The sequence below is a fragment of the Spea bombifrons genome, chromosome 2, assembly GCF_027358695.1.
Source record: "Spea bombifrons isolate aSpeBom1 chromosome 2, aSpeBom1.2.pri, whole genome shotgun sequence".
Lineage (NCBI taxonomy): Eukaryota > Metazoa > Chordata > Amphibia > Anura > Pelobatidae > Spea > Spea bombifrons.
In genome coordinates, this window is record NC_071088.1 from 49,480,225 (window position 1) to 49,508,216 (window position 27,992).

At 43.7% G+C, this 27,992-nt stretch overlaps 1 protein-coding gene across 1 annotated transcript in view; it reads right to left on the reverse strand.

Annotated features, from left to right (window-relative positions):
• The window catches only part of PACSIN1 (protein kinase C and casein kinase substrate in neurons 1), an 80,696-nt gene extending 53,663 nt beyond the window's left edge, over positions 1 to 27,033 (reverse strand). Inside the window, exons 1-2 of the mRNA XM_053457871.1 lie at positions 26,810 to 27,033; positions 15,750 to 15,833 (exon numbers count right to left, since the gene is read on the reverse strand). Of these exons, the coding sequence (XP_053313846.1) occupies positions 15,750 to 15,812 (63 nt within the window). The 5' untranslated portion in view covers positions 15,813 to 15,833; positions 26,810 to 27,033. The remainder of the gene's footprint in view (positions 1 to 15,749; positions 15,834 to 26,809) is intronic.
• Between the last annotated feature and the right edge of the window lie 959 nt (positions 27,034 to 27,992).

Sequence of the window (27,992 nt, forward strand, 5' to 3'; positions counted from 1 at the left end):
GCATGTGTTTTATCCTTTCAGCTTGATTATTTTTTCCATGCCTTTCGGAGTCAAGATTCATCTCTTGGATTGTCCCTCCGTTTTCCGGTTCCGGTACTCTTCTTATGCTGAGTTTCAAGGAAGAGATTATGGTTTTTCTTCACGTTACCTGTTGTTTCATCATATAGGGTTGCAGAAAGAGGAACTACACTCTGTGACTTTACCTTCGTATAGCCTGTGCATCATTGGTTATCAGTTATCCACGTTATGTTATGCACATGTATATGTACCTGATAAGTTTTTTCTCTTTATATATGTTTTAAAAGAGTTTACTCCATTTTTGCTGCTATTGGGAGTAGTAAAGAAAGTAAAGCATAATACTCAACTCCTTTAATCTTTAACAAAATTGTGACTTAATGTCACTATTAGTTCGAAAAATCTGGAATTTTACCAATCAAATGACATCTTCTGTAATAGCTTACCTTTAACCACTTCTGGATCAGGGCTATTTTATACTACAGGACCAAAGCAATTTTCAGGTATTTACTATGTTGAACTCTGTTAAACTTTCACAATAATGTAGAAATATATTATATTGCTTATGTATATAATATTTTGTATGAATTAAAAAAACAAACATTTTCATTAACTTGTCCAAATTGGTTTATCTATATTGGTAGTTACTGGGTAACCCAGGGTTTTCACTAGGACCCTTGTATTTTCACTTTCTAGTTAATGATACATATCCAGTGGAAGTAGAGCTGGAACTACCTACAGGAGCAGGACAAGATCTTATAGAAAGAGCTTTATACCTGCCGGCACTAGGACCACTTGAGTCCGATAAGCCTTTGAGATGGCTGAGACAATCCAGCTGCTGACAGTGGAGATGGACACTGCTTCGTCCTTCCTTGGACCAAAGGGCAGAATGAAGAGCAGAGAGGGCCTTCTCCAAGATGCAGGGCGCTCAATGTAGACGTGACGGCTTCTAACAGGATCCGGCTTGTTCTATTTCTTATCTTGTTCTGCATAGAAGTCCATAGAATAACTTCTTGATTAAGAAGGACACAACCTTAGGAAGGAATTGAGGTACTGGTCTTAACACCTCTCTGGACAGATAATAATAAAAGGTTTCTCACATGAAAAAGCCTCAAGTGCGGAGGCCCTTCTGTCCGAGGTAAAGGCAATCAGTAATGCCAACTTTTGAGATAACTCAACTAGTTTAAAAAGGCTGGAAGTTAGAGACTGGAGAACAAGAGGCAGGCCTCAAGGTGTCAGGGTAGTTGGGGAGGAGAGGATAATAGCGGTGTACAGAATGCAGGAACTGGAGCGCAGCGTCAGTAGATAATGCCCCAAAAATCTGTCATAGAGGAAGCCAAGATTCGGTACACAGAGCGAGGCGAAGTCAAAAAGCTAGCCGAGGTCTGGTACATGAGAGGAGGTAGTCAGGAAAAGCCAAGTCTGGTACACAATAATCAAATAGGAGACTCAATGGACGAAGCAATACAAAGCTCAGTGCTCAATTTTAAACTTGCCATCCATGACGTCACTGAATCATGTTCCCGCCGGCACTTGTTCGGGAACAATAAAGTTATGTGAAAGGCGCTCCCGCCCTCTAGCTGCAGCCACTGCGCAGGAGAGGATCGGACGCCACTCTGGATACGGTACTCACGACAAGCGGGTATTCTGGTGAGTTGCTGCGGCGGGGTCTGTTCCGCGGACCCTGACAGTTCCCTCTCCCAACGAGAGGCCTCCGGCCTGGACGATGATGATGGAAGGATGATACAAGGTCTGGTGCATGAACCGTGTGTGATGGTTCACAAGAGTCTTCAGTAGGATCATATCCTTTCCAACGTATAAGATATTGAAGGTGTTTACGATGGTAGTGAGAGTCCAGGATCGCCTCGATCTCATATTCAGGGGCATTGTTAACGATCACCGGAGGAGGAAGAGCTGGGTTCCGACCGGGGAATGGATTGGCATTAACCAGGGATACATGGAACACCGGGTGAACGGACATAGACGTTGGTAGTTGTAGTTCTACCCCTGAGGAGGAGATGAGTCGGGAGACTGTGAACGGGCCAACGTATTTAGGACCCCGTTTCATTGTGGGACAAGTCAATATCTAGGTTCATAAGCTGTTGTACCGCTCCGGTGGCGATCTGCGAACATTTTGTAACGAAGCTGGGAATTAGCTAAGGTATTGCATAGAAGTAGAAATGTTTTCTATAGTTGTTTGACACGTTCGGTGACTGAAGGAACCACGCTGAGGAAGGGTGCTCCGGGCAACATGGACGGATGGTACCCAAAAGTAGCAAAAAAGGGGGATATTTTGATGGAACGATGGAGGTGATTATTATATGCGAATTATATAAGTATTGACTCCAGTCGTCCTGTAAGTACGTGGTGTAGCATCTGAAGTACTGTTCGAGGGTTTGGTTCGTACACTCCGTCTGACCGTTGCTTTGAGGATGGTACACAGAGGATAGAAAACGCTGCATATGGAGCTGCTCGCAAAACAATCTCCAAAAACGTGACGTGAACTGGGTTCCCCAGTCAGACACTATGGTCTCAGGTAAACCATGTAGGTGGAAAACTCCTTAATAAACAAGGTGGCCGTTTCAGCAACCGAAAGAAGGTGGCTATTTTGGTGAATCTATCCACGACTACTAGTAACATGGTGAGATGACTGGATGGTGGAAGATCTGTAATGAAGTCCATGGATATGTCTATCCATGGTTTAGCGGGAGTAGGAAGAGGTTGTAATAAGCCTGCCGGTCGCTGGGGAGTCACTTTGGCCCGAGCACATGTGATACAAGAAGACACAATCTTCTTTCAAGGTTGGCCACCAAAATCGTTGAATCAAGTCTACAGTTTGATGGATACCTCCATGACCAGCTACAGGTGAGTCACGGTGAGCCTGTAGGATCGAAAGACGGTCCTCCGGTGGAATGTATATAAGATCATGGTGGTGACTTGTTTTGAGTGGTTCTGTACAGTCTCCCAAAAGGGTTGAGTAAGTGCGATGAAATGCGAAGGTGACAATACAAAACTCAATTCTTTGGCTCTCGAACACACACTTCTCCAGTTTAGCATATAGTCCATTCACCCGTAATCTGACAAGAATTTGACATACATGTTCACGGTGGAGTTCTAGCGACGGTGAGAAAATTTAAATGTCGGCCAGATATATACGACAACAAACCAATCCAGGATGTCGCGGAAGACGTCTTTGATGAAATGTTGAAAGGTGGCAGGGGCATTACACAACCCAAACAGCAACACCAAATATTCGAAGTGGCCGTAGCGACACCTGAACGCCGTCTTCCATTCATCTCCTTGTTGTATCCTCACCAAGTTGTAGGCTCCCCGTAGGTCAATTTTAGTGAAATATTTAGCAGATCGAGCATGTTCAAGTAACTCTGATATTAATGGTAGAGGGTACCTGTTCTTGACTGCGATGTTATTTAGTTCTCTGTAATCAACACAGGAACGTAGTCCCCCATCCTTCTTGTGGACAAAAAATATGCCAGCACCAGCTGGAGATGTAGAGGGACGGATGAAGCCTCTGGCAAGATTGTCGTCGATATACTCTTTTAAGGTAGTCAATTCGGGTTCTGATAATGGGTAAATGCGACCAAATGGGATGGCTGCCCCAGGGTACAGTTCGATGGGGCAATCATAGGGTCTAAAAGGGGGTAAGGTCTCAGCCCCCTTTTTCTCGAATGCGTCGGAGTACTGTCTGTATGGAAGGGGTATCTCAGAAAGACGGTTGCTTGAATGAGTAAGACAAACCATCTAGTTGTTGAAACAGTTTTGGAGACCCAGAATAAGTGGAGAAATGGGGGAAGGCACGACATCAAAGCATAGGGACTCTATGTGCTTTTCGCCAATTTTGAGGAGTAAGGTGTTGGCCTCTCAGATGATAGGGTCGGTCTTCATTGGACTGCCGTCGACGAATAGAATGGAAATGGGATGTCTTTTACACAATGTCGGGATAGACAGAGAATGCACATATTTAGAGTCAATTAAGTTACTGCTTGCTCCTGAGTCCATCATTGCCGGGAGTGTGACGGATCTTTTCCTCCACTGTAAGGACACGGAGGGAGAAAGGTGAGAGGACAACCTTGGCAAGTGATCTGGGTGAGTATGGAGATGGGCTACAGACCTCTTATCTTTGGAGAAGCAACTCCGGGTTCTGCAGTCCCAGAACAAGTGGCCTGTCTTGCCGCAGTATAGACAAAGTCCCAGAGATATTCGTCGCTCTCTCTCCGCTTGCGATTCCGATCTGCATCGGTTCCTCTTGAGCTGGAGGAGGCTGGTCATTCGGGGAAGATCTCACAGGAAACCAGTTAGAGGTGGTGTTCAGCCGCTCTCTTCTTCTCTCCCTGAGATAACGGTCGATCTGGATGGTGAGGGTGATGAGCTCTTCTAGACTGGTTGGAATGGCGGCGCAAGCACGCTCGTCTTTGACAGTCTCTGAGAGGCCCCACCTGAATTGGTCATGGAGAGCTGCCTCATTCCATGAAGAATCAAGAGCCAGACGCCTGAATTCAGTAATGTACTCCTCCACTGCCCGTTTCCCTTGTTTGAGGGTTCTGAGACTTGAGGTAGCAGAGGCAGTTCTGAAGGGATCATCATAGAGTGCGTCAAATGCGTGGTGGAAGGAGGCCCAAGAATCCAAGAGGGGGCTGCGGTTATGGATGAGATTGTGCGCCCAACTTTGAGTTACCCCAGACGGGAGGGAGATAACAGTGTGGATTTTTACAAAATCAGTGGTATAAGCCCTTGGCTTTAAATTAAACAAAATCTGTCAAGACATGATGAAAGAGCGGTACTTGGTACGGTCACCTGAAATTCTTTCTGGAAGGAGAACCGATGGCTCTGGAGCTGAGGCCCCCTCAGCAGCGGGTGCCGGAGGGGAGGCGGCTGCTTCAGAGGACGCACCTTGCTGCAGTTGAAGTAAATGTACCTGTTGCCTTAGGTGATTTTGGCTGGTTTGGAGCTCTTGGATGTATTGGTGCATAGATGCCATCTGCTGAGATAAGGCAGAGATGGCGTCCGTTAGTCCTGCGGGCTCCATGTAAGGGAGCAGCAAGAAGGCAGCCTTGCGGGACTGCGCGGGATTACTGGGACCCACAGGTACAGTGCCTGACCGCCTGCTCCCGCCCGCAGCACCAGCAAGACAGGACCCGCCTCCCAATGCAGTCCTCTAATACAAAGCACATAACAAAATTTAAACTTGCCACCCATGACGTCACTGAATCATGTTCCTGCCGGCACTTGTTCGGGAACAATAAAGTTACATGAAAAGCACAGGCGCGCCCTCTAGCAGCCATGCTAGAGGGCGCCCTCTGCAGCCATGGCGAAGGAGAGGACTGGGCGCCACGCTGCATACGGTACATGCAAGAAGCGTGTATTCTGGTGAGTTGCTGCGGCGGGGTCTGTTCCGCGGACCCTGACACAAGGGCGAGAGAAGGCAGAGATGGCTAAAACTTGCACCTTCAACGTATTTAGGCAAAAACTGACCAAATCTTGTAGTAACATGCAGGAAGTAGTCTGAATGACCATAGAAGAAAACCTGTTCGAAGCTAGACTCAACCTTTCTGTCTATAAGCCATCAGGTGCAGACTCTGAAGAGAGGGATGAAGAATTAGTCCCTGATGGAGTAGGGGGAATGAACGCTATGACTGAGGTGCTTTCTTTCTGGAACTTGTGAAGCATGAAGAGAAGCAGGCAAACTGGGGAAAAACATGTAACCCAAACTGAACTACCAAGGGTTTGACAGAGCATCCATATCTAGAGCCTGGGGATTGAAGTGTGAGATATAGAAGGTTGGGACCTGACAATTCCTGAAGGAGGCCATAAGGTCTGTCTGGGGGAGGCTGTCCCACATCATGATAGAATGAACCTCTCTTTGGAGGCAAAAGCTTTTTTTCACCCTGCTGATTTAACAGGCAAGGAGTGAGATGTTGGGGTGTCATGAAGACTGCTTTCAGTTCCAATGTTGGAGGGAATGAACGGCAGCCTGGAGTGCCAGATATCCTGAAAGTAATAATCCCGGTGACGTGTGCCCAAACCTGTGCTGCTGACATCAGTAGTAACAACCTCCCAAGAGATACTGCCTAGAGCAAACACCTCTGGAAAGATGTCCCCTCTGGGAACACTATCCTGGAGGAGAGGAAGCCTAGGAGACTCATCATTTCCATCCCCATGAGGAAATGAAGAGATAAGACCCGACTTATCTTGAACGGGAGCCTGTCCTGGCTGTCTGTGGAGAGGCGTTCTTGCTTCTGGAGTCCAAGAGGGCACCTAAAAAAATTATTTGCTGAGAAGGAGCCAACTGACTCTTCGTCTACTGCAGAAGACGAAAGGCTTGTATTCTATACAGCCTGAGGACCTCTGGAAACGTGTTCACGATCTGGATGTCATCCATGTAGTGAAAAAAAATCTGATGCCAGTTGCTCTGAGGGCTGAAATCAATGTTATCAGAACTTTTGAAAAGGTCCTGGGAGCGGTGCTTAGACTGAAAAGGTAACGCTTGGAGTTGAAAATAAATCCGTGCATGAAAAATTGGAATGTGACGTTAGGCATCTTTCAGGTCTATAGAGACCATCCACCCCCTGGCTGTTTTGCGGTAACAATGAAAGATAGGGATTCCTTTCTGAATTTCCTGATGCTTAGAAAGCCTTTCAAGCAGTGAAGGTATAAGATAGGATGCCACTCTCACGATGGCTTCAGAACAAGCAAAAGAGGGGAATAAAACCATCTGAACCTCTGCCGGAACCAGAATGATCTGCGTGAGAAAGGACGTCTGAGACATATTCCGCCAGAATTCTTATTTTCAGAGCAAGCCTCGGAAACTTTATCTGTATGAAGAAATTTTCATTGAGGAAGGTTTAAAATTCTAACTGGTACTATTCTGAGATGATCGAAAGTACCCAATTGTCTTGTATAACTTGAGATCAGACATCCCGGAAAGAAAGAGGTTCGGCACATACACGGCTGGGATGAGAGATCTTCAGAAAGGACTATGAAACTTCACATTGGACCTCCAGCTTCCCCTAGAGTGACCTGCTTGACATAATTTTCAAGCTTAGCCTCTGGCAAACTCCTTGCCAAGCCTGGATTGACTGGAGTCACGACTGGAGTCTGAGCCTGAACCCTGGAAATAGCTTCTGCTGTCCTAGGGAAGAAAAACCTTCTTTCCTTCCATCCTTCAAGCGCTCCCTTAATTATTTTGTTCAGGTTATTCCCCTGAAAGGTTAAAGGTGTGACTAAGGGCCATGGGTCTACGGGAATTTTTGGTGATTTATTGTTGTTTATATAAATGAGTTCGTTATTTACATGAATATGTTTCATTTATGCATTGCGTTGAGATAGATGATATATATTTATAGAGATAGATTGATAGATAGATATGCAGCGATCATGCCACTTGTCAGTGGGTACGATATATTTGGCAGCAATTGAACATTTGGTTCTCAAAGATGTGTTTTAGAAGCGGGAAAAACTGGCAAGCATAAGGATCTGAGCGACTTTGACAAAGGGCCAAATTGTGATGGCTAGACAACTGTGGGGTGTTCCTGATCTGCAGCGGTCAGTGTCAAAAATGGTCCAACAAAGGAAAAGCAGTGAACCAGCGAAAGGGTCAGGGGAAGCCAAGGCTCATTGATGCAACTGGTGACGAAGGCTGGCCAATGTGGTCAAATCCAACAGACAAGCTACTGTAGCTCAAATTGCTGAAAAAGTTAATGCTGGTTCTGATAGAAAGGTGTCAGAACACACAGCACATCTCAGTTTGTTGTGTATGGAGTTCCATAGCCACAGACCAGTCAGTGTGCCCATGATGGCCCATGTCTTCTGGTGAAAGCACCTACAATGGCCACGTGAGCATAAGAAATGGACCACGGAGCAATGGACTAATGAATCATGTTTTCTTTAAGAGGATGGCTGGGTGCTTGTGAGTCGCTTACCTGGAGAACACATGGCAACAGGATGCACAATGGGAAGAAGGCAAGCCGGCGGAGGCAGTATGATGCTTTGGACAATGTCCTGCTGGGAAACCTTGGGTCCTGCCATTTATGTGTACCTAAGCATTGTTGAAAACCGCATACATCCTTTCATGAACATGGTATTCCCTGATGGCATTGGCTTCTTTCAACAGGATAAGGCTCCCTGACACAAAGCAAAAATGGTTCACTAATGGTTTGAGGACAACAACAAATTCAAGGTGTTGACTTGGCCTCCAAATTCCCCAGATCTCAATTCAATTCAAGTCCGGGCACCAATGTCTTGGTGCCAGATACCACAGCACACCTTCAGAGGTCTAGTAGATTCCACGCCTTAATGGGTCAGGGCTGTTTTGGAAGCAAAAAGGGGACCTACACAATATTAGGCAGGTGGTCATAATGTTATTGCTGGCCGTTGTATGTGTATGTGTGTGCGTGTGTGTATATGAGTATATATGCACACAAGGCCGGCCCTATAATGGGGCAGACTGGGGCAATTGCCCCAGGCGGCACTTTAGAAGGGGCGGCACTTTGCCGCCCCAAGCGCTTTTTTTTGTTTTTGTTTTGAAGCGGAGGAGAGAGAGAGGGGCACCGAGTGGTTTTCGGTTACCCGCTCGGCGCCCCTCTCTCTCTCTCCTCTGCGGCGAGTCTCCCTGTTCGGTCCCGGTGCCGGCTTGTAATGCAGAGCGCCGGAAGTGACGTCAATTTCCGGCGCTCAGCATTACAAGCCGGCACCGTGGCAGAGCAGGGAGACTCGCCGCAGGACTGTTTAAAGGTAAGTACCGGGAGAGGATCGTAGATTATGGCGTCGGCGAAGTTTAAAATGCCGCCCCCCCCGGCGTCGGCGGGGGGGGCGGCATTTTAAACTTCGCCCCAGGCGGCGTTAAGTCTTCGGCCGGCCCTGTATGTACATAAAACACAGGAAAAGTCAATTGTAATTATGGGATGATGAGAATGCTGTAAAATACCATGGCAAACTAAGCAATGTCTGCATGAAGTATACTAGCTATGGATTTCATGGAAGTAGATGTAATGTCAGAACTGGATAATAGGGGTCTGAATCATCTGCATACAAGATTAAAAGGAAATAAGACCACATCTAAATCTAGTTAAAGATTGTGTAACGGATAGAGAATACATTATTAGACTACCTGGTAGATTAGATATTACCACAACAAAATTCCATATAAATAAACATGAGAAAATATGTTTTAAATGTTTTATTAGTATGCATCTATTTGCCTCTGGGTACATTCGTTTTGTGGATGGTTATGTGTTTATAAGATTACCTATGGATACCAAATGTGAGGTCTGTGTACTTATTGGCACAGAAATACAAATTTCCGACTGCATAGCACAAAGACAGAGCTACCTAACTGTTATGGACATGAAAAATGAGGTACATTTGTTGGTGCTATTTGTGCTTTTGCGCCCATAACTCCCTAAATTATAAACTCTGAGATTCCCCGTTTAGTAGATATTCCCTGGGTAAGTGGCAGTCTCCAGCACTGGAAGGGTTAATTTCAAACAAAAGAAGTGGCCTTTACTGTCCCGGAAACCGGTAGTGACCAGTTCTATCTGTAAGCATGGCCAAAACCAGTTTTCCTAGTTTTTTAGGGAATCCTTGTTCGGAGGCAGGGAATGGGAGGGGAGTAGGGGGAGAATGGGCAAGGCAAAAGGGGATTTAATCCCATGCCTTAAGTGGAAAAAAGGGAATTGCATCTTGGAGAGGAGGAAGAGAGGAAGACCCACATTAGAGCTGCAGGAAGTATGAAAGGCTTTTCCCTCCTGTTTCTCACGTGTTCCAGCATCATCACCGTAAGATAACCTGGGATTGGATAAGTATTAAAATCGTATCGATTTTCATATTTTTATACTTTAATTTTAAATCACTTGGGTAGATCCATGCTAGTCTGCTAAACATAGCGCATGTACTATGGTATTGATGTTTGTAGGTATGTTTTTTAACATTTCTTATTAAACATTATTAACTGTGTCGGTTCCCGAGTGATTGTTAAATTGGGATCAACTGCTAGTACAAGACATTTGCTGCCAAAATACCTGGTACATCTTATATTATAGTTGTACAAAACTTATCAGTGTTTCGGGGTGTTTACAAACGCATTTGGGTACTATTAACTTAGCTTGTGCCTTCTGCCTGAGTTTCACGTGCTCGGCAGCCATTTTGTGACATTGAACAAAAGAGCACATGGTCGGTGGTCATCTTTGTTTGCACCAAATATTGCACAGTTTCATCTCCAACCACAACACTAACACACATATCAGGCTCTGTAACAATAGAAATTACAGGTACAGTAAAATTGTATAGAATGGTATAGAAAGTGTTTGTAAAAAAAACAGTGTTAAATGCTGAGTACATAACGGAAGAGCTGTGAAAATGGTGGGATTTGTACAGCGTTTCTGCACATCTCTTTCTCTGGGACTCTATCTGCATTACTCTGGCCTCTTGGCCCATTTGCACAAAAGGGCAGAGCCAAGGGGAAAGACTTTCCCCTGTTCCTCTAATCAGCGTGTACCTGGAGGCTCCTCCCTTTTGTGAAAGAGCACCGAGAGGCCTGGTCCATGGAGAAGCAGACGAAGAAAGAAGAAGAAGAAAGAAGAAGCGGAGCTGCGGGAAAGGAGAAAGGGACATGGAAGCAGTCATAGGAGAAGGTAGGGAAACATCGCGAGGGAGCCCGACAAAGTGAATAAGGGTGAGTCACAATTACCGTACTGGCTCGCACCCTTAAAGTTTGGTGCTATTTTAAAGAAAAAAATATTTTTAAAGAAAAAATACACGAGTGGAATGCTAAAAAAGTATTTTTATCTATTATGTGTATTAACATTCTGATGTCTATTATGCAGTTAGTCAGCATATGTTATATACAAACAGAAATGTATATATGTTATATAGAAATAACCATTTTAAGGTCCCCTCCCTTAATTTATAATACACCTTACTTATAGATTTGCCACTCTGCCCCCAGATATGCCATTCTGCCCCCCTCCGACTTACCAATGCATCCCCAGACTCCGTGTCAGCCGGTGGAGGTCCGCACGATGCGTGTAGACAACCTCTGCTGCTGCTCGCCACTTCCGCCGGGGCTTCTATGGCAGCGGTCCTTCATAGTGCCAGCATCAGCGGAAGTTGTCTGCGCGCATCGCACACACGTTCACCGACTGCCAGAGAGGACGATCCAAGTCCCCTGCAGCACTGCGGGGGATCTGGATCTTAACCCTGCTGCTTGCCCGCAGCAGGGCTAAATGAAAAAGGCAAAAAAAAAAAAAACCCTGCCTGGCACCGGGAACTGCATGTCCCAGGCGTCGGGCGATATGAATTGCGCATCCTTGCGCTAAACCCTGATTATAGGCCGCACCCCCACTTTAAAGACTTAAGGGGGGGTGCGGCCTATAATCGTGACAATACGGTAATTTTGTTACCGTATTTTGTTACTGTCATCCTAATTTTCGGCCGAACCAAAGGGCAGAAAACTGAATTCGTTTCAAAATGAATACACCGAAAATTAAACAAAAAATTTGTCTGAATCGTTTTTGGATCTAGTTGCACAAATCTACTGTCCACATAGGGAAGTCTTCCTCATCTCCTGATGGGATTTTAATGCAATATACTCCTTACCCTAACCATCCACTTTGTCAAACTCACCTTGATAATGAAAATATCCCAAATGTTATCATACAATGGAAGAAAACATAAAAAGAGAGCAACAACAGTGATACTACTAAAATGATGTAGATTTATTGCACTCACAAAAAGACTGGTTCAGGCAGGCACATTTTATAAAATAAATCTTTACTTCCACGATATCTAAAAATAAAAAGGAGGTACACCAATGGCACAGTATCTCCAAAGCAGCATAGACAGATACAATCCAGAACACTTTATTTTAAAAAAATGCCTTGATTCCTTATGCGGCAGGGTTTCCGAGTTAAATGCCTTGGTGATTGAGTGACACTTAAAAAACTATGGACTTCTTCCATATTTATATATTTTAGGGAAGGAAGCCATTCACCCTAAGCCCACCAGAGAGAGGAAGAGGCAAGTTTCAGCTAAATAGGCGATACTGGGCAGAGATAGCCTGAAAATGGCAAGACAAGGGAGTGGTCAAATTTGTCATCAACTCCACTATATTGGGGGAGGGGGTATTAAGGACCCCTTAGAACATTCTGCATAGCATAATAATGCACTCGATTTCCTGATAAATTTCTCATTTTTTTATTCAGAGTAGAGCTGAAACAACGAATCGATAAAATCGATAATAATCGATAACGGAAATCATCGATAACGATTTCCGTTATCGATTAATCGAGTGATCAATTCGTTGTTGGAGCACTCGGCTCCTTTTACTTACCTCCGCGAGCGTTCCCCGCTTCTGCTACACGCTCTGCAGTCTCCACCTTCTTCTAGCTACGTGACGGATGTGACGTGTTCCGGTTCGCTCTGTGCGAGTGGCTCCACTCGCACAGAGCGGTTCGCTCTGTGCGAGTGGCTCCACTCGCACAGAGCGGTTCGCTCTGTGCGAGTGGCTCCATTCGCACAGAGCGGTTCGCTCTGTGCGAGTGGCTCCATTCGCACAGAGCGGTTCGCTCTGTGCGAGTGGCTCCATTCGCACAGAGCGGTTCGCTCTGTGCGAGTGGCTCCATTCGCACAGAGCGGTTCGCTCTGTGCGAGTGGCTCCATTCGCACAGAGCGGTTCGCTCTGTGCGAGTGGCTCCATTCGCACAGAGCGATTCGCGGGGGTGGGGGTCCACGGCGGGGTGGGAGTGGGGTTTCAGGGGATGCAGGGCAGGGTGTGAGTGTGGGTGCAGGGCAGAGTGGGGGTGGGGGTGCAGGGCAGAGTGGGGGTGCGGGTGCAGGGCAGAGTGGGGGTGGGGGGTGCAGGGCAGGAGACTGGGTGCAGGGCAGAGTGGGGGTGGGGATGCAGGGTGTGAGTGTGGGTGCAGAGCAGAGTGGGAGACTGGGTGCAGGGCAGAGTGGGGGTGGGGATGCAGGGCAGGGTGTGAGTGTGGGTGCAGGGCAGAGTGGGTGCAGGGCAGAGTGGGTGCAGGGCAGAGTGTGAGTGTGGGGGCAGGGCAGAATGTGGGGGCAGGGCTGGGTGCAGGGCAGAGTTGGAGACTGGGTGCAGGGGCACAGTGCAAAGTGCTGGGTGCAAAGTGCCAGTGCTGGGTGCAAAGTGCCAGGGCTGGGTGCAAAGTGCTGGGTGCAAAGTGCCAGGGCTGGGGCAAAGTGCTGGGCGCAAAGTGCTGAGTGCTGGGTACAAAGTGCTGGGTGCAAAGTGCAAAGTGCTGGTGCAAAGTGCTGGGTGCAAAGTGCTGGATGCAAAGTGCCAGGGCTGGGGCAAAGTGCTGGGTGCTGAGTGCTGGGTACAAAGTGCTGGGTGCAAAGTGCCAGGGCTGGGTGCAAAGTGCTGGTGCAAAGTGCTGAATGCTGGGTGCAAAGTGCTGGATGCAAAGTGCCAGGGCTGGGGCAAAGTGCTGGGGGCAAAGTGCTGGGTGCAAAGTGCCAGGGCTGGGTGCAAAGTGCTGGGTGCAAAGTGCTGGGTGCAAAGTGCAAAGTGCTGGGGCAAAGTTTCTTGAACAGTAATAGTCCACCTCTTTTCAGAATGTTTGGGGTTATTTTGTTTCATAAATATTGTGTTTGGGTTCTTGTACTTTGAAAATATTGTTTTTTATTACATCATAACAAAATAAGAATGTTAATGTAAATTTTAAGTTGTTTTTTAACATCCAGTTCATTAAATTCTTTTAAATAAACGAAAAATTTGCATATTGTTTTTTTTATCCGATTAATCGATTAATCGAAAAAATAATCGGCCGATTAATCGATTATTAAAATAATCGTTAGTTGCAGCCCTAATTCAGAGTTGTTAATAATAGGGACCTATAGTGTGTGGGTTCTTTTGGTATTTTCTATTTTTATTCAGTTAGGCCTAACATACATATTGGGAGGAATACCTATTTCTAAATTGTTAAACCCTGCTCTTTGCCCTAGAAGCTTTTACATGTCAGTCCACCCGACGGAGATCCTTCACAGACCCGCAAGTTAAGATGTTATGTGAATTAAATAGGACACATAATGCTAAAGCTCTTAACTTCACTCAAAAGCCAAATATAGCAAATATGTATAGCCCCATGGAGACAGCAGAGACATTTTTTGTACAAGATAGGATTCCAAAATTTTGAAGACCGCTGTTTTATTTAAATATTTTAATTCCGTGCTTGTGATTCGCTTCAAAGCAATCACCTGCACGGAATTGAGGGGGAGTGGCTGCTATGGATCATCCATAGTTACGCTGGATCGCGCATCATCAATGACGTACCTGGTACGTCCCGGTCTGTGGGTGACACCCAACCAGGAAGTACCAGGTACGTCACCGGTACGGAAGGGGTTAAGGAAGTTGTGCATGATGTGGGTGGAGATTAGCCTAGTTAGTAAAAGGTGTCACACACAATTTGTAGGTGTATTCTACAAGCAACCAAACATTAGCAATGAAGGGGAGGATCAGCTGCAACAGAGGACAAATGGAATACCTTTAAGCACACGTTCCAAAATTACACAATAGCTATGGGAAACAAATACAAAAGAAGCAAATCAAAACCAATGCGGCTTACCAGGAAAGTAAAATAGGAAATAAGAAATAAACAAATGGCATTTAAGCATTATACAAGTGAGGGATCAGCATTATTTACGGCATACAAAGATGCCAACAAAGCCTGCCAGACGGTGATTAAAATGGCTAAATGAAAGACTAAATTGCCAAGGAGAATATAACCAATCTCAAGAAATGTATGTAAATGGAAAAGCGTTAAAGGTAGAGACTGTTGGTCCTTAATTATCTGAAACGGGAAACTTGGTTAGCGAGGATAGAGAGAAAGCAGACATCTTAAACAGGAAGAACCAATGAAGGAGCCCCTGCTGGCTAATTTTAAGGAACCATTACTGCAAACATGGGGTTGGCTGACGCAAGAAAAAGTGCTCAAGCTATTTAACACTGTTAGGGTAGACAAGGCCCCTGGTCCGGATGGTATAGTACCAAGGGTACTTAAAGAGCTAAGCATAATTATGGCCCAAACCATTATTACTGATCGTTAGGGATTCTTTCACTTCAGGCATAGTTCCATTAGATTTGCACAAGGCAGATGTTGTGCCCATGTTGTGAATGGATGTTTCTCAGACTGTATACAGGTATTATGTGGAGTGCCTCAGGGTTCTGCCCTGTTTCCTCTTCTTCTTATGTTTATTAAATGATCTCCCAAACTGCATTGAGAGCCATGTCACAGCTTTTGCTGATGACACAAAATTAGGCAGGGTAATTCAGAATAATCTTGATGTTTCTTCTTAGACAGAGTTGGGGACTGGGTGTGCATGTGGCAGATGAAGTTCAACATAGATGCAAAGTTATGCATTATGGTAAAAATAACAATAATGCAACCTATACTATGAATGGAATATCCTTGGGGAAAACTACTAATGAGAAGCACTTAGGATTAGGTAGACAACAGATATGACACTAAAATACAATATTTATATACACAGATCCCTTCTCCAGCAATAGAATAGTAATACATACTGTATGTACATTATTTTGGCTTTTTGGACACAGGAGGAAATATTTCCATGTATAGTTAGCGTACAGTGAGCATAAGTTTAAAATAAATAGTGGACATAAATATTACAGAGAGTGGGAGAGAGAAAAAGAATAGATATACAGATATATATTGTGTGTATATGACATAGCTCACCTCCCAAAAGCTGTCTGTCGTGTCCTCAATTGATGTAGTTGCCTCTTCGTAAGACCCTGACATGGTATAACCTTGTCTGTCACGCTATATGATAAAAGGGACAAGAAGATTAGAAAAGAAACCAATAATCAGTTCTTCTATAACCTTATACTGTAGAAGTTCAAGGTGTATGCAACCACACCAATTTGCCTACAAGGCAACAGTAAAGCACCCTCCATGCAGTACAAAATTCTATTTGTAAATCTAGCTTAAGTTCAGTACAATTACATTGAATCCTCAGGAGCTGAGTATCCCTTTTTCAAATAGGATTGACAACCTACGCTTGAACCAACATGTGCCAAAGTGAAATACTAAAATAATTACTTGAAAATTGTTCAAAGTGCATAGTAAATTCCAAGTTATAATCTTTATAATTAATCCCTTAACCCCTCCCGTACCGGGACGTAACTGGTACTTCATGTTCACATGTCACCGTCAGACTGGGATGTACCAGGTACTTCTTCCCCAAAAAATGCCCCCACATCACCACAATCATGGTGATCGCGGGGGCGCTGCTGCTGTCTGCACAGGTGTCTGAGCAGACAGCACAGTCACCCAGAGCCCCCCCCTGAGCCTTTGATCACTCCCACGGAGTGATTCTGTAGGCTGAAAACGCAATTGCAGGAAAACCAGCAATCGCTTTTTAAAGCTACCACAGGCAGCTTCAAGGAAGGTGGTTGTGTGTTGATTGGGTCCCCACTGCTGCCTGATCGCTCCACGAGAGCGTCAGTGCAGCGTTAACCCCTTCAATGCCCGTTTTGTTCGGGGTTCTGCTGCTGGTCTGCCTGGAAGCCCAGGCAGACCAGCAACAGCAAAAATGAGGCCCCACAAGCCCTTTGATCACTCCTGTAGGCAAGGAAGCCTACAGGAGTGATCAAAGAGACTCCTCCCTGCAATCACTGGTCTATAGACCAGCAACTGCGTCACAGCTGCCAGAGGCAGCTTCAGGGACAGGGGGAGAGGGTTCTTCGGACCAACCCCAACCCTCCCCTGTTGCCTGATCGCTCCATGAGAGCGACAGTGCAGCTTTAACTCCTTAAATGCTGCAATGTGTATGACACAATCGTGGCACTGCAGGGGTTAATAGTTGTCCCCACAAGCTTCTTGGGACTAAATATCAGTCAATGCTGTGCTCCAATGGGGCATCAGCATTGAAAGACTAAAAAAAAAATAGAAAAACAAATAGAAAAGAAAAACAGCACTGACCTGAAAGTCCAGGGTGCTTCCAGGTCAAATGCTGTTTAGTAAGTGGGCTGATGATGATCAGATCACTCCTGGCCAATAGGAGTGATCTGATCATTATTGTAGCCCCTGGAGGACCCTGCCTTAGAAAGAGAGTGGGGTCATCTAGGGTAATTGTGGAAAAAAATAATAAAAAAAACCAATAATTATTACCCGATTACTTGGTGACATTTTAAGTCACTGATTATTGATCGGTCTCCCTTGACTTGTCTACTGTTCATAAACATATACTTTTATGGGGTAATTAAAATTGAAATTAAAATTGGGGGCTTCCAAAATGACCCAAATGGGATATGGGCCCAGCAAACCAGTTTCTGAAATATCGATAATTGAAAACTGAAATGCGCATATTCCAGTTTTGGCCTCATAGCTTCCTCAAAAAATGCATGAACCATCCATGTGAGGCCTTGTTGGTGAACAAAATGTGGTGTTTTCTTCCACTGTTGCACATATGCTGTGCAAGAAATTAATTGTAACATTGAAATGTATGCGTTAAAAACACAATAAAAATACATTTTCCGTTAACTTTGGCAGACATAAGTGAAGAAATAGCTGTCTGAAAACTCAAAATTACCCTAGTTGAACACCTTGACTTATCTACTGTTCATAAACATATACTTTTATGGGGTAATTTACAGTGGGGGGCTTCCAAAATGTCCCAAATGGGATATTCGCCCAGTAAACCAATTTCTGAAAATTCCAAATTTGAAAACTAAAATGCGCATATTCCAGTTTTGGCCTCATAGCTTCCTCAAAAAATACATGAACCATGCATGTGAGGCCTTGTTGGAACCGGGTGATGTTGGTGAACACAATTTGGTGCATTTTTCTGCAGTTGCAATTATGCTATACAAAATATAATATGAAATCTAAAGAAACATTGCAACATATACAAAAAATATAAAAAATACCTCAAAATTTGGCATCAATTGGTGATAAAATTCCTGTTTGATAAATATCAGTCAATGCTGTGCTCCGATGGAGCATCAGCATTGAAAGCGTTAAAAAATATATATATATCAAAAATAATAAAAAAAAAAAAAAAAAAAAAACAACAAAAAAGAGCACTGACCTGAAAGTCCAGGGTGCTTCCAGGTCAAACGCTGTGAGTTTAGTAAGTGGGCTGATGATGATCAGATCACTCCTAACCAGTGGCGACTCTAGAAACAATATATAGGGGGGGCACACAAGATACCACAGTCAAACTGGGGGGGCACTAATAATTTCCACCATTAAATCATACCACTGAAAAAACATATATATATATATATACACACACCGGTATATATATATATATATATATATATATATATATATATATATAATATATATATATATATATAATATATATATATATATATATTGCCAAAAGTAATGTGCTATGTAATTATACTTTTGTTATTGGGCAATACAATACTTGATCATTCAACATGGGAAGCCTGAAGCCACAATTTAGTACGACTAATCCCTGAAATCCTTTAAACAACAACTTTTGCACTAAATGATTTCAGGGCCTAATATTAGATCCTGCTGCTGATATATATATATTAGCCCCTGTTGCCCATATATATTATTAGCCCCAGTTGCCGATATATATATTAATATTAGTCCCTGCTGCTGATATATATATATAAATATTACCGTATTTTCTCGATTATAAGACGACCCTGATTATAAGACGACCCCCCAAAATCTGAATATTAACTTAGGAAAAAAAAGAAAAAGCCTGAATATAAGACGACCCTAAAGGAAAAAAGTTTTACCAGTAAATGTTAATTCATGTAAACTATTTTTTTTAACAAAAGCTATGTTTGATAAAAATATTTTGTTTTTCTTTCCTTGTATTTTCCAACCTGTCCCCCAGTTACGCACATCTGCCCCCAGGCTTGCCACACCAATATGGCACTGTGGCCCATGATATGCCTTTTAACCCTCTATATGCCACTGTGCCCCATGGTATGCCTTTTGACCCCCTATGTGCCACTCTGCCTCCAGAAATGCCTTATACCCCTATATCCCATTCTGACATTTAGGGGGTTAAAATGCATATTATGGGGCAGAGTGGCATATAGGGAGGTATAAGGCATTCCAGGAGGCAGAGTGGCATTAAGGGAGTTAAAAGGCATTGTATAGAGCACTCTGCCTCCAGAAATGCCTTATACCCCTATATGCCACTCTGGCATTTAGGGGGTTAAAAGGCATATTATGGGGCAGAGTGGCATATAGGGAGGTGAAATGCCTTATACCTCCCTATATGCCACTCTGCCCCATAATATACTTTTTAACCCCCTAAGTGCCAGAGTGGCATATATGGTTATAAGGCATTCCAGAAATGCCCTATGCCCCCATTTAACACACACACACACACGCACGCACGCACACACACTTACCGGTGCTTCCAATTTCCTGCTGTTTTGCCGGGGCAGCGGGTTGACGTCTCCTTCCGCTGCAGCCGGAAGGAGGTGGAGTTGGCAGCGGGGGTTTGTCTGCGTCCGTCGCGTATACATTCCCCGGCTGTCAGAGATCCGAGTTCCCCGCACCGGTGCGGGGAACTCTGATCTCTGACAGTCGTGGAAGGTATGCGGATGGACGCAGACAACCCCCGCTGCTAGCCACACCTCCTTCCGGCTGCAGCGGACGTTGTCTACGCGGATCACTGCCCCGGCAATACAGCAGGAAGCACCGGTAAGTGTGTTTATGGGGGGGGGAGAGACAGGAGGATCCAGGTCCCCTGCAGCGGTGCGGGGGATCTGGATCTTAGTCTCATAATCAGACCTCTATTTGAGGTCTGATTAGAAGACGACCCCGATTAGAAGACGAGGGGTATTTTTCAGAGCATTTGCTCTGAAAAAAACCTTGTCTTATAATCGAGCAAATACGGTATATCCTGCTGCTGATAGCAGTATAGATCAACACATTAACACACAAACCCAGCTTTGCATGTAGAGATCAATTGAAATTCACTTGTGATGTCAGCACTGAAGGTATAGATCAAATAAACAGAATCAGACATACAAATCCTGTATTTGCAGGTATACAATAATATATGAAACGTAGCATTGCAGGTATAGATCAAATAAATACATGGAAACAGCATTGCAGGTATTAATCAACTGAACAAGACATACAAACCCGGTATTTGCAGGTATACATAAATAATGTATGGAAACATAGCACAGCAGATATGTATCTACAGAATAACACAGAAACCCAGCTTTGCAAGTGTAGATCAATTGGAATTCACATAAAAACACAGCATTAAAGGTATATTTAAATTACAGGCATAGATCACAGGTTGCACGCCCCAAAGTCAGCCCTGGTGTCCACATTGCCCACATAGAAACTGGCCAGCACCCAGATAGCACACATAAGATTTGCCATCTTTGTCCCATATACACCCTGCCTGTGCCATCTTGGTCCCCAAGGCTCAAACATCCTGCTAGTGCCATCTTTGCCCTTCCACAATTATACATCTATGATACGCACAAACACATTAACTCATGCTCTCCCTCATTCAGACAATTTATCCACATATTAATTCATGCTCTCCCTCATTTAGACAACTCATCCATATATTAACTCATGCTCTCTCTCTCATTCAGACAACTCATCCACATATTAACTCATGCTCTCCCTCATTCAGACAATTCATCCACACATTAACTCATGCTCTCCCTCATTCGGACAATTCATCCATTTTAAGAAACTACGCCCCTTGGAGCTTCAAATGAGGGGCTACATGTATTTCTAGGACAAAATTTGAGTGCACAAATAATGATGGAATATGTCGCTTTGGCTAGAAAATATGTTTTTTCTAACCATAGCGACATGTTCATTTGTGTCTTGCGCACTCCAGGTTTGTACTAGAAACACATAGAGCCCCTCATTTGATGCGCCAAGGGGTGTATTTCTTGCAAACGTGTACTTTTTGTACCATAATTTAACTTCCTACGTGAGCAGTAATGCCACGTCAAGGCTTCAACCCTAATTACTGATCACTCACACTCCTTTCATATCTCCATTCACTCTCAGAAGCACACACCATACTTTCCATGCATTCACTCACAGAAGCACACACCATTCTTTCCCCTTACAATCCCAAAGAAATGATGGTAAAGGTAGAAAAAAAAATCACTTTTACAGCAAAAATAAGTTTTGCAGTAAAAATGCAAGACGCTCCAGGGATGAGATGGTTACTCACGTACCACACCAGGTACCACCAGGATTTCAAAAATTGCCTCCCTCTACCGTTGGCTAAATTTAACCCCATGATCAAAGGGATACTAGATACTAGAAATTAGTATCGGCCATTTTTAAAAAGGGAATGTGACTTTTTATAGTTATATGATCACTGTGGTAACATTGGCTACCACAGTAATCATTTAGCTAGAATACTTAAACTTTTTTTTTTTTTAAGTTAAACTACTTTATGTTTAAATAATTTTTTTAACTTTTTTTTACATTTTTTTTTTAACTTAATATTATTTATTCTTTTACACAGACCTCCATCAAGGTAAGATAGTGCTAGTGACGGCACCATGCCGTCGTTAGCAGTCAAGGGGTTAAAGTCCCATTGCGGGACTGTCCTGAGTGACTCCAAATTCGGCGGGGGGCAACAGGGGGGGCAAGGAATATCCTAGGGGGGGCAACTTGCCCCCCTGTAGCGACGCCACTGCTCCTAACCAACTGTTAGTTTAAAAAAAAATCCTGGCTCCTAACTTTTTTAGCTGGCGCCTAGATTCACAATAAATTTGTCAAGCCCTGGTATACCGTATTGGCCCGAATATAGGCCGCACTTTTTCCCCCCACTTTAAGTCTTTAAAGTGGGGGTGCGGCCTATATTCGGGGTCTAGCGCCCGACGCCCAGGACATGCAGTTCCGGGCAGGCAGCAGGGTTAGGATACAGATCCCCCGCAGCGGTGCAGGGGACCCGTATCCTACTCTCTGATACACTCAGACAGCCTCCCCTGCCGGCACTTTCCACGGGGGGCCACGTCTGCGCGATGCGCGCGTAAACAACCTCCGCTGCCAGTACGTCTGCACGATGTGCTTTAACAATCTCCCTTGCTGGGAATTCCCACGATGGGAGTCCCGGCAAGGGAGATTGTTAAAGCACATTGTGCAGACGTGCCGGCAGCGGAGGTTGTTTACGCGCATCGCCACAGCGGGTGAACGTCCGCACGATGCGTTTTACCTCTGCCCCCAAGGCTTACCAGAGCAGACTCCCGGGTGTCTTGCGGGGCCGGCAGGGGACATCTACGCAATACAACTTCCCGTGCCGGCACTTCCGCTGAGTGCCGGCACCGGGAGTTGTATACGCGTATTGCGTAGAGTGGCAGCATATCTCGAGGGGGGAGGACAGAGTGGCAGCATATCTCGCGGGGGGGGGACAGAGTGGCAGCATATCTCGCGGGGGGGGGACAGAGTGGCAGCATATATCGAGGGGGGGAGGACAGAGTGGCAGCATATCTATGCCTATATTCGGGTGCGGCCTATATCCGAGCCAATACGGTATATACACACGATATGGACAAAAACATTAGGACACGTGATTATACCAACAGGGATTTTTATGACATTGCATTCTAAATACATAAAAATTAATATGTAGTTGGTACCCCCTTAGCAGCTATAACAGCTTCCACTCTTCTGGAAAGGCTTTCCACAAGATTTTGGTGTTTTTCTGCAGGAATTTTTGCCATTCATCAAGTAGAGCATTTGTGTGGTCAGACCCTGATGTTGGAAGAGAACACCTGTCTAGCAATCTCTGTTCCAGTCAAAGGTGTTCAATGGGGTTGAGGTCTGGGGTCTGGGTCATTTTGGGCAATGCTATGCTTCCAACGTTGTGGGAACAGTTTGGGGAAGGCCCTTTTCTATAACAGCATGACTGTGCCCCAAGTGCACAAAGCAAGGTCCATAAAGACGTGGTTGGATGAATTTGGTGCGGAGGAATTTGACTGGCCCGCACAGAACCCTGTAGATCATTACTTTTTTCCGGCGGGAGACCAGGCTGTCTTTCCCCCATGAGTGGAAACCATCATTGCTGGCTTCCTGCTGACCAATTGTTTTTAACAGCTGCCAATGTTGAGTGTTGAAAGGCCATTGCATAAGGAATGCCCGGTCACATGGTCAGCATTCCCTTACAGGAGACTTCACTGCTGATGTCAACTGAGAGGTCATTGGAGAACAGCATATCCCCTGCATAGTCTGTCTAGACCCTGCTGGGACATCCAATCACTCCCCTTGCGGGTCAATCACACACATTGCAATCCCTAATGCAAGTTTATGGAGACTTACTTGTTGATCAGTGTAAATAGGAAATAATGTTTCTCCCTCTTCACTTCTTATTTTCATCTATTTGAATAAATTAAAAAATCACTAAAAATAAATAAAAACTAAACAATAAAGTGAGCTAAGTTGTATCATTATCACATCACTGGCACAATAACATGTTCTATCAATGTTCTATCCATATTGCACCGATAACAGAGCAAAAAATAATAATAATAATTAAAAAAAAACACTGGCCCCGTTCACTACATCCAAACCCGTTAAGTCATAACTATTAAAAAATACTACCCTATTAGGCTACTATGTAAGGGATGGATGTAGCCCTCTAGAACATAAAAAAATGAATTTGCCAGTTTCAAAGATTGGCGACATAGGACCTGGGGGCAGTAGGACCAGATGTTAAAGTTCCAAGTAAAAAAATGCGCACTTCCTAAATGTGGTATTTTACCTCCCAAACAACCCGACAAACCCATGCAGGGAGGGTATCACTGTACTTGGGAGATGTTGCTGAACACATATCGAGGTCTTGTTTGAAAGTGACATACACCAGAAGCTGTAAATCCATACCTGGAATGCAATTTTTGTGATAAAAAACACACAAAATAAATTATTACCACAAAGTTTGACAAAGGGTGGTAGTAGAATTAGTGCATGGAAAGGCTTAAGATACAAGCATTTGAAATACCTTGAGGTGTCTAGTTTTCAAAAATATATGGTTTGATGGGGTAAATTGCATTGACTGGCTTTAAAGATACCTGAAATAACACATGCAGCAGAATGACTAGATTTAGAAAAAAATATATATTTTGCAAAACGCTACTTGTACTTATTGCTCAATAACTTGCAGAAAAAAGCATAAAAAATTGATATTTCTAAACTCGGGATATTTTTTGTTTAGCAGGTTTTTTCATTAGCTTTTTTGGATGAATATAATAAAAAAACAAACATACATGTAACACATTAACTGGTGTGGGTACACTAAATGGGTGAGGAGAAATTTACATCAAAACACAAGCATCGCAAAAGTGTTAAAACAGCCTCGGCCCCAAAACGTACAAAAGGTAAAACACAATTTGAAGGATTTGATCAGCCAACTCTAGGTCCATGAAACAGCTGTTGTCTCCAGAGTCAATGACAGCATAAGAAGAATTTGTGTTCCACTGTCAGGAAAGAGGAATAGTAAGGAGGGAAAATAACTGGGCCTTCAGAAGGCGACAAAAAAGTTGGGGTCTTCTCACCTGGACACTTAGTTGGTCTAGTAGGACAACTGAGAACAAAATGCCCTGGTTTTCCACAGTAGAGGCAGAGGGTTTGTGATCTGTGTCGTGAACATTCTTGTAGGCTGAGAGGTCCTAGAGTCAAGCCAATCTGCATATGTTTCTCTGTATTTGTAGCCCCAGTGGAGCTTGCAGGAAGGTCTGGCAAAAAAAAACTAATGGAGTGTATCTTCTTTTATAATGATAAATAATACGTTTATGACATGGCATTTAAATTATATTACAAAATGACCTTTATGAAAGATGCAATGTGTCCAGATCTGACTGGCACAAATAATGCCAGTTGCTTCACTTTTTCCTTTGCAATTGGCGCTAAGGTGCAAATCTGATTGGGCGATTGTGACCCAACCATTACAGAAGCAATGCGCATTGCGGTAGGTAGTGTTCTCCTGGCATCCATCAAACCCAAATTCATCCATCAGACTTCCAGATAGTTAAGCATAATTCACTTTAGAGAACATGTTTCCATTGCTCCATATTCCAGTGAGTCCATGTGCTTTACACCAATCCTGGCAATGCTTGTGTGCACCTCCTTGACCATAGAAAACTATATCATGAGGCTCCTAAAAAACAGTGCTTGTGCTGATGTTGCTTTAAGAAGCAGTTGGAAACCGTAGCAAGTGAAGCTACAGAGGACAGGTAATTTAGGTGATTTTTATGCACTCGGCAGCCCTGTTCCGTGAGTGTGTGTGGTTTACCTCTTCGGTGTTATTCTTAGACACTTCCACTTCTCACTAATAGCATTTACACCGGACAAGACAGATCTAACATGGCATAAATTTCATGAAGTGACACTCGGTGACACCGTCATGTTTAAAGTTACTCAGTTCTTTAGTATGAACCATTCGCTTGGTGGTATTTGCGTGATAGAGACGTCATGCCTACTATATGGCTGCAACACCTAAACAAAATAATGAAGACGAGTGTTCACATAGTTTTGGACATGGATGTACAGGATTTTTTTGTAATCTAGTGATTTATTGCTGTTTATATAAAAGAGTGCATTATTTAGAAGAATATGTTTCATTTATGCAATGCTTTGGGATTTATACCAGTGTGTGTTTATATGTGTATATAAGTACATAAAACACAGCTATTTCGATTGCAATTATTGGATGATGAGAATGCTGTCTGGTAATCCAATGTTTGCATGAAGTGTCCTAGCTATGCCTTTTACGGAAGTAGATGTTATGTAAGAACTGGAAAATAGGGGTCTGAATTATCTGAATACAAGGTTAAAAGGTAACAAGGCCACAAAATCTAGTTGGTCAAATAAATTATATTTGTATCATGGATAGAGAATACCTTATTAGACTACCTTGTAGATCAGACATTACCTGATTACCACAACAAAATGTAATAAATAAACTTAAGAAACAACATAAATAGCAGTAATAAAATGTTTTATTATTATAAATGTATTTACCTCCGGGTACATTCGTTTTGTGGATGGTTATGTGTTTCTGAGTTTATCTATAGATACCAAAGTGGAGGTTTGTGTACTTATTAGCACAAGAACACAAAATGCTGACTGGATAGCACAAAGACAGAGCTACCTAACGGACATATCAGGCTCTGTAACAATAGAAATGACAGGTACAGTAAAAATTGCATACTACCATTCAGAAAGCATTACCAGTATTCGCTGTAAGAATGGTGCACATATAAAAAATGTTTGTAAAAAAACATCGAGTTAAACCACGGGTACAAAACAGAGGAGCTGAAGTAAAGAGAAAACGGTGGGGTTTGGACAGCGCGCACAAGTGTTTACAAATACTGATTTATAATAGTTTGCCAGAGATTGGCCTTTTTCTGCAGTGGCTAACAAATAAACAGGCTAAATGGGCGATTCAAACATTAAATGTTAGGCTGTTATTTCGGTATACGTGACCTCAAGACAGGAAGCAACTAAGATGGGTTATTCCTATAAAGAGTGGGGTCACGTATGTGCATGCACTGTGTACGTGCATAAATTGTAATAACGGAAAGATTTGGTGGATTGGGGAAACAGTATTAATCCAAGAATAATAGACAAACGATGTAGAGACGTGACTGGGACTAGAAGCATAGAGGAAAAAACATTTAGTATGAATGTATTTGGAGGTGACACGATTGGTACGATGTAAATACATAGGTTAGATACACCATACGGTAAAATGTTAGCCTGGTATTTACATCAGGCTGGTAGAGCTAGTATAAGAATATGCTTACCTGATTATGTCGATGTAAGGTTTCACATGCAACGTAGATCAGAAAATCCTTATTCTAAAAATAACCTCAAAACTGCCTGTATATCCTCGTTACACGCTTTTTTTTTTTCTTCCGGGACTATTTCTTCCACTATATATTCTGCTTTTATGTCCTCTCTTTCTTATACTAACAGAACGAATATAACGCCTGACACCTCTGCAGGCAAAACCACAAACCCCTCCTTCTTCACCGATTCCTTGTTCCAACCTTCTTTCTAGCCTGATGGTCCCCATGGTAACTGAGCATCTCAACGCACTCGGCTGTAATTAGAGGCGCTTACGCACATAATTGTACAAGCTCCCCTGTAAAGGGCATGGTATGTAAAAAGTAATGTATAAGAAGTGATACACGAGTTGCTGAATAAGAAATAAAGGCGTTAGGGACCTCTCTGTAAAAAAAAAAAAATAATAAAAAAAAAATAATTAACCACGAGACATGGGTCTAATAAAGACAGTTAGAAGATGCCACCATAAGACAATTGTTCCCTTCTGACAATGTCTGTGTATGGGCATTGACCCATACGTGTTTGTATGTGAGCATGAATGTGTGTATAATTTGTGTGTGTTTATATATGTGTGCCTGTGTGTATGTTGGAAGGGGGCAAGCGGCAAAGAAACAAGTTGTTTGGGGGCAATGATGGTGTCATGCTGGGCTAATGCAGGGGTTTGGCATTGGAAGGGTTAACCTAGCCAGATGTGTTTTACAGCCAACAACTTGCCCTCTTAAGCCACTCAGACTGACTGACACCTTTTACATACCAGAGCCCGGCCATAAATTCATTCAGGTTCAGCCTCAGTGACCATTAGTGGTAACTCCCCTATGATATTGAATTTAGGGTGATTGTCTTCTATGCTGGGTTTGGGTCATCTTGAGGACACAATGGGATCTGTCAATCTTAAGAGTTATATGTTAAGAGTAAATATGTTTGATACTAAGGGCTAGGCCTGGGATGTCTCTCTGTGACACTGAAGGGGCGGAACATCTCACCAGGGGATAAAATTGCTTTTTTTGGGGGGGGGGGAAGTGAGAACCTCTCCTGGAACTTTCTATGGATTTGGAACATCACTGAAAATCCTCAAATTCAACAAGGACATTGAGGGTCCCGCAGATGACCTATATGGGTTTTATATAATTATTTTTTTCT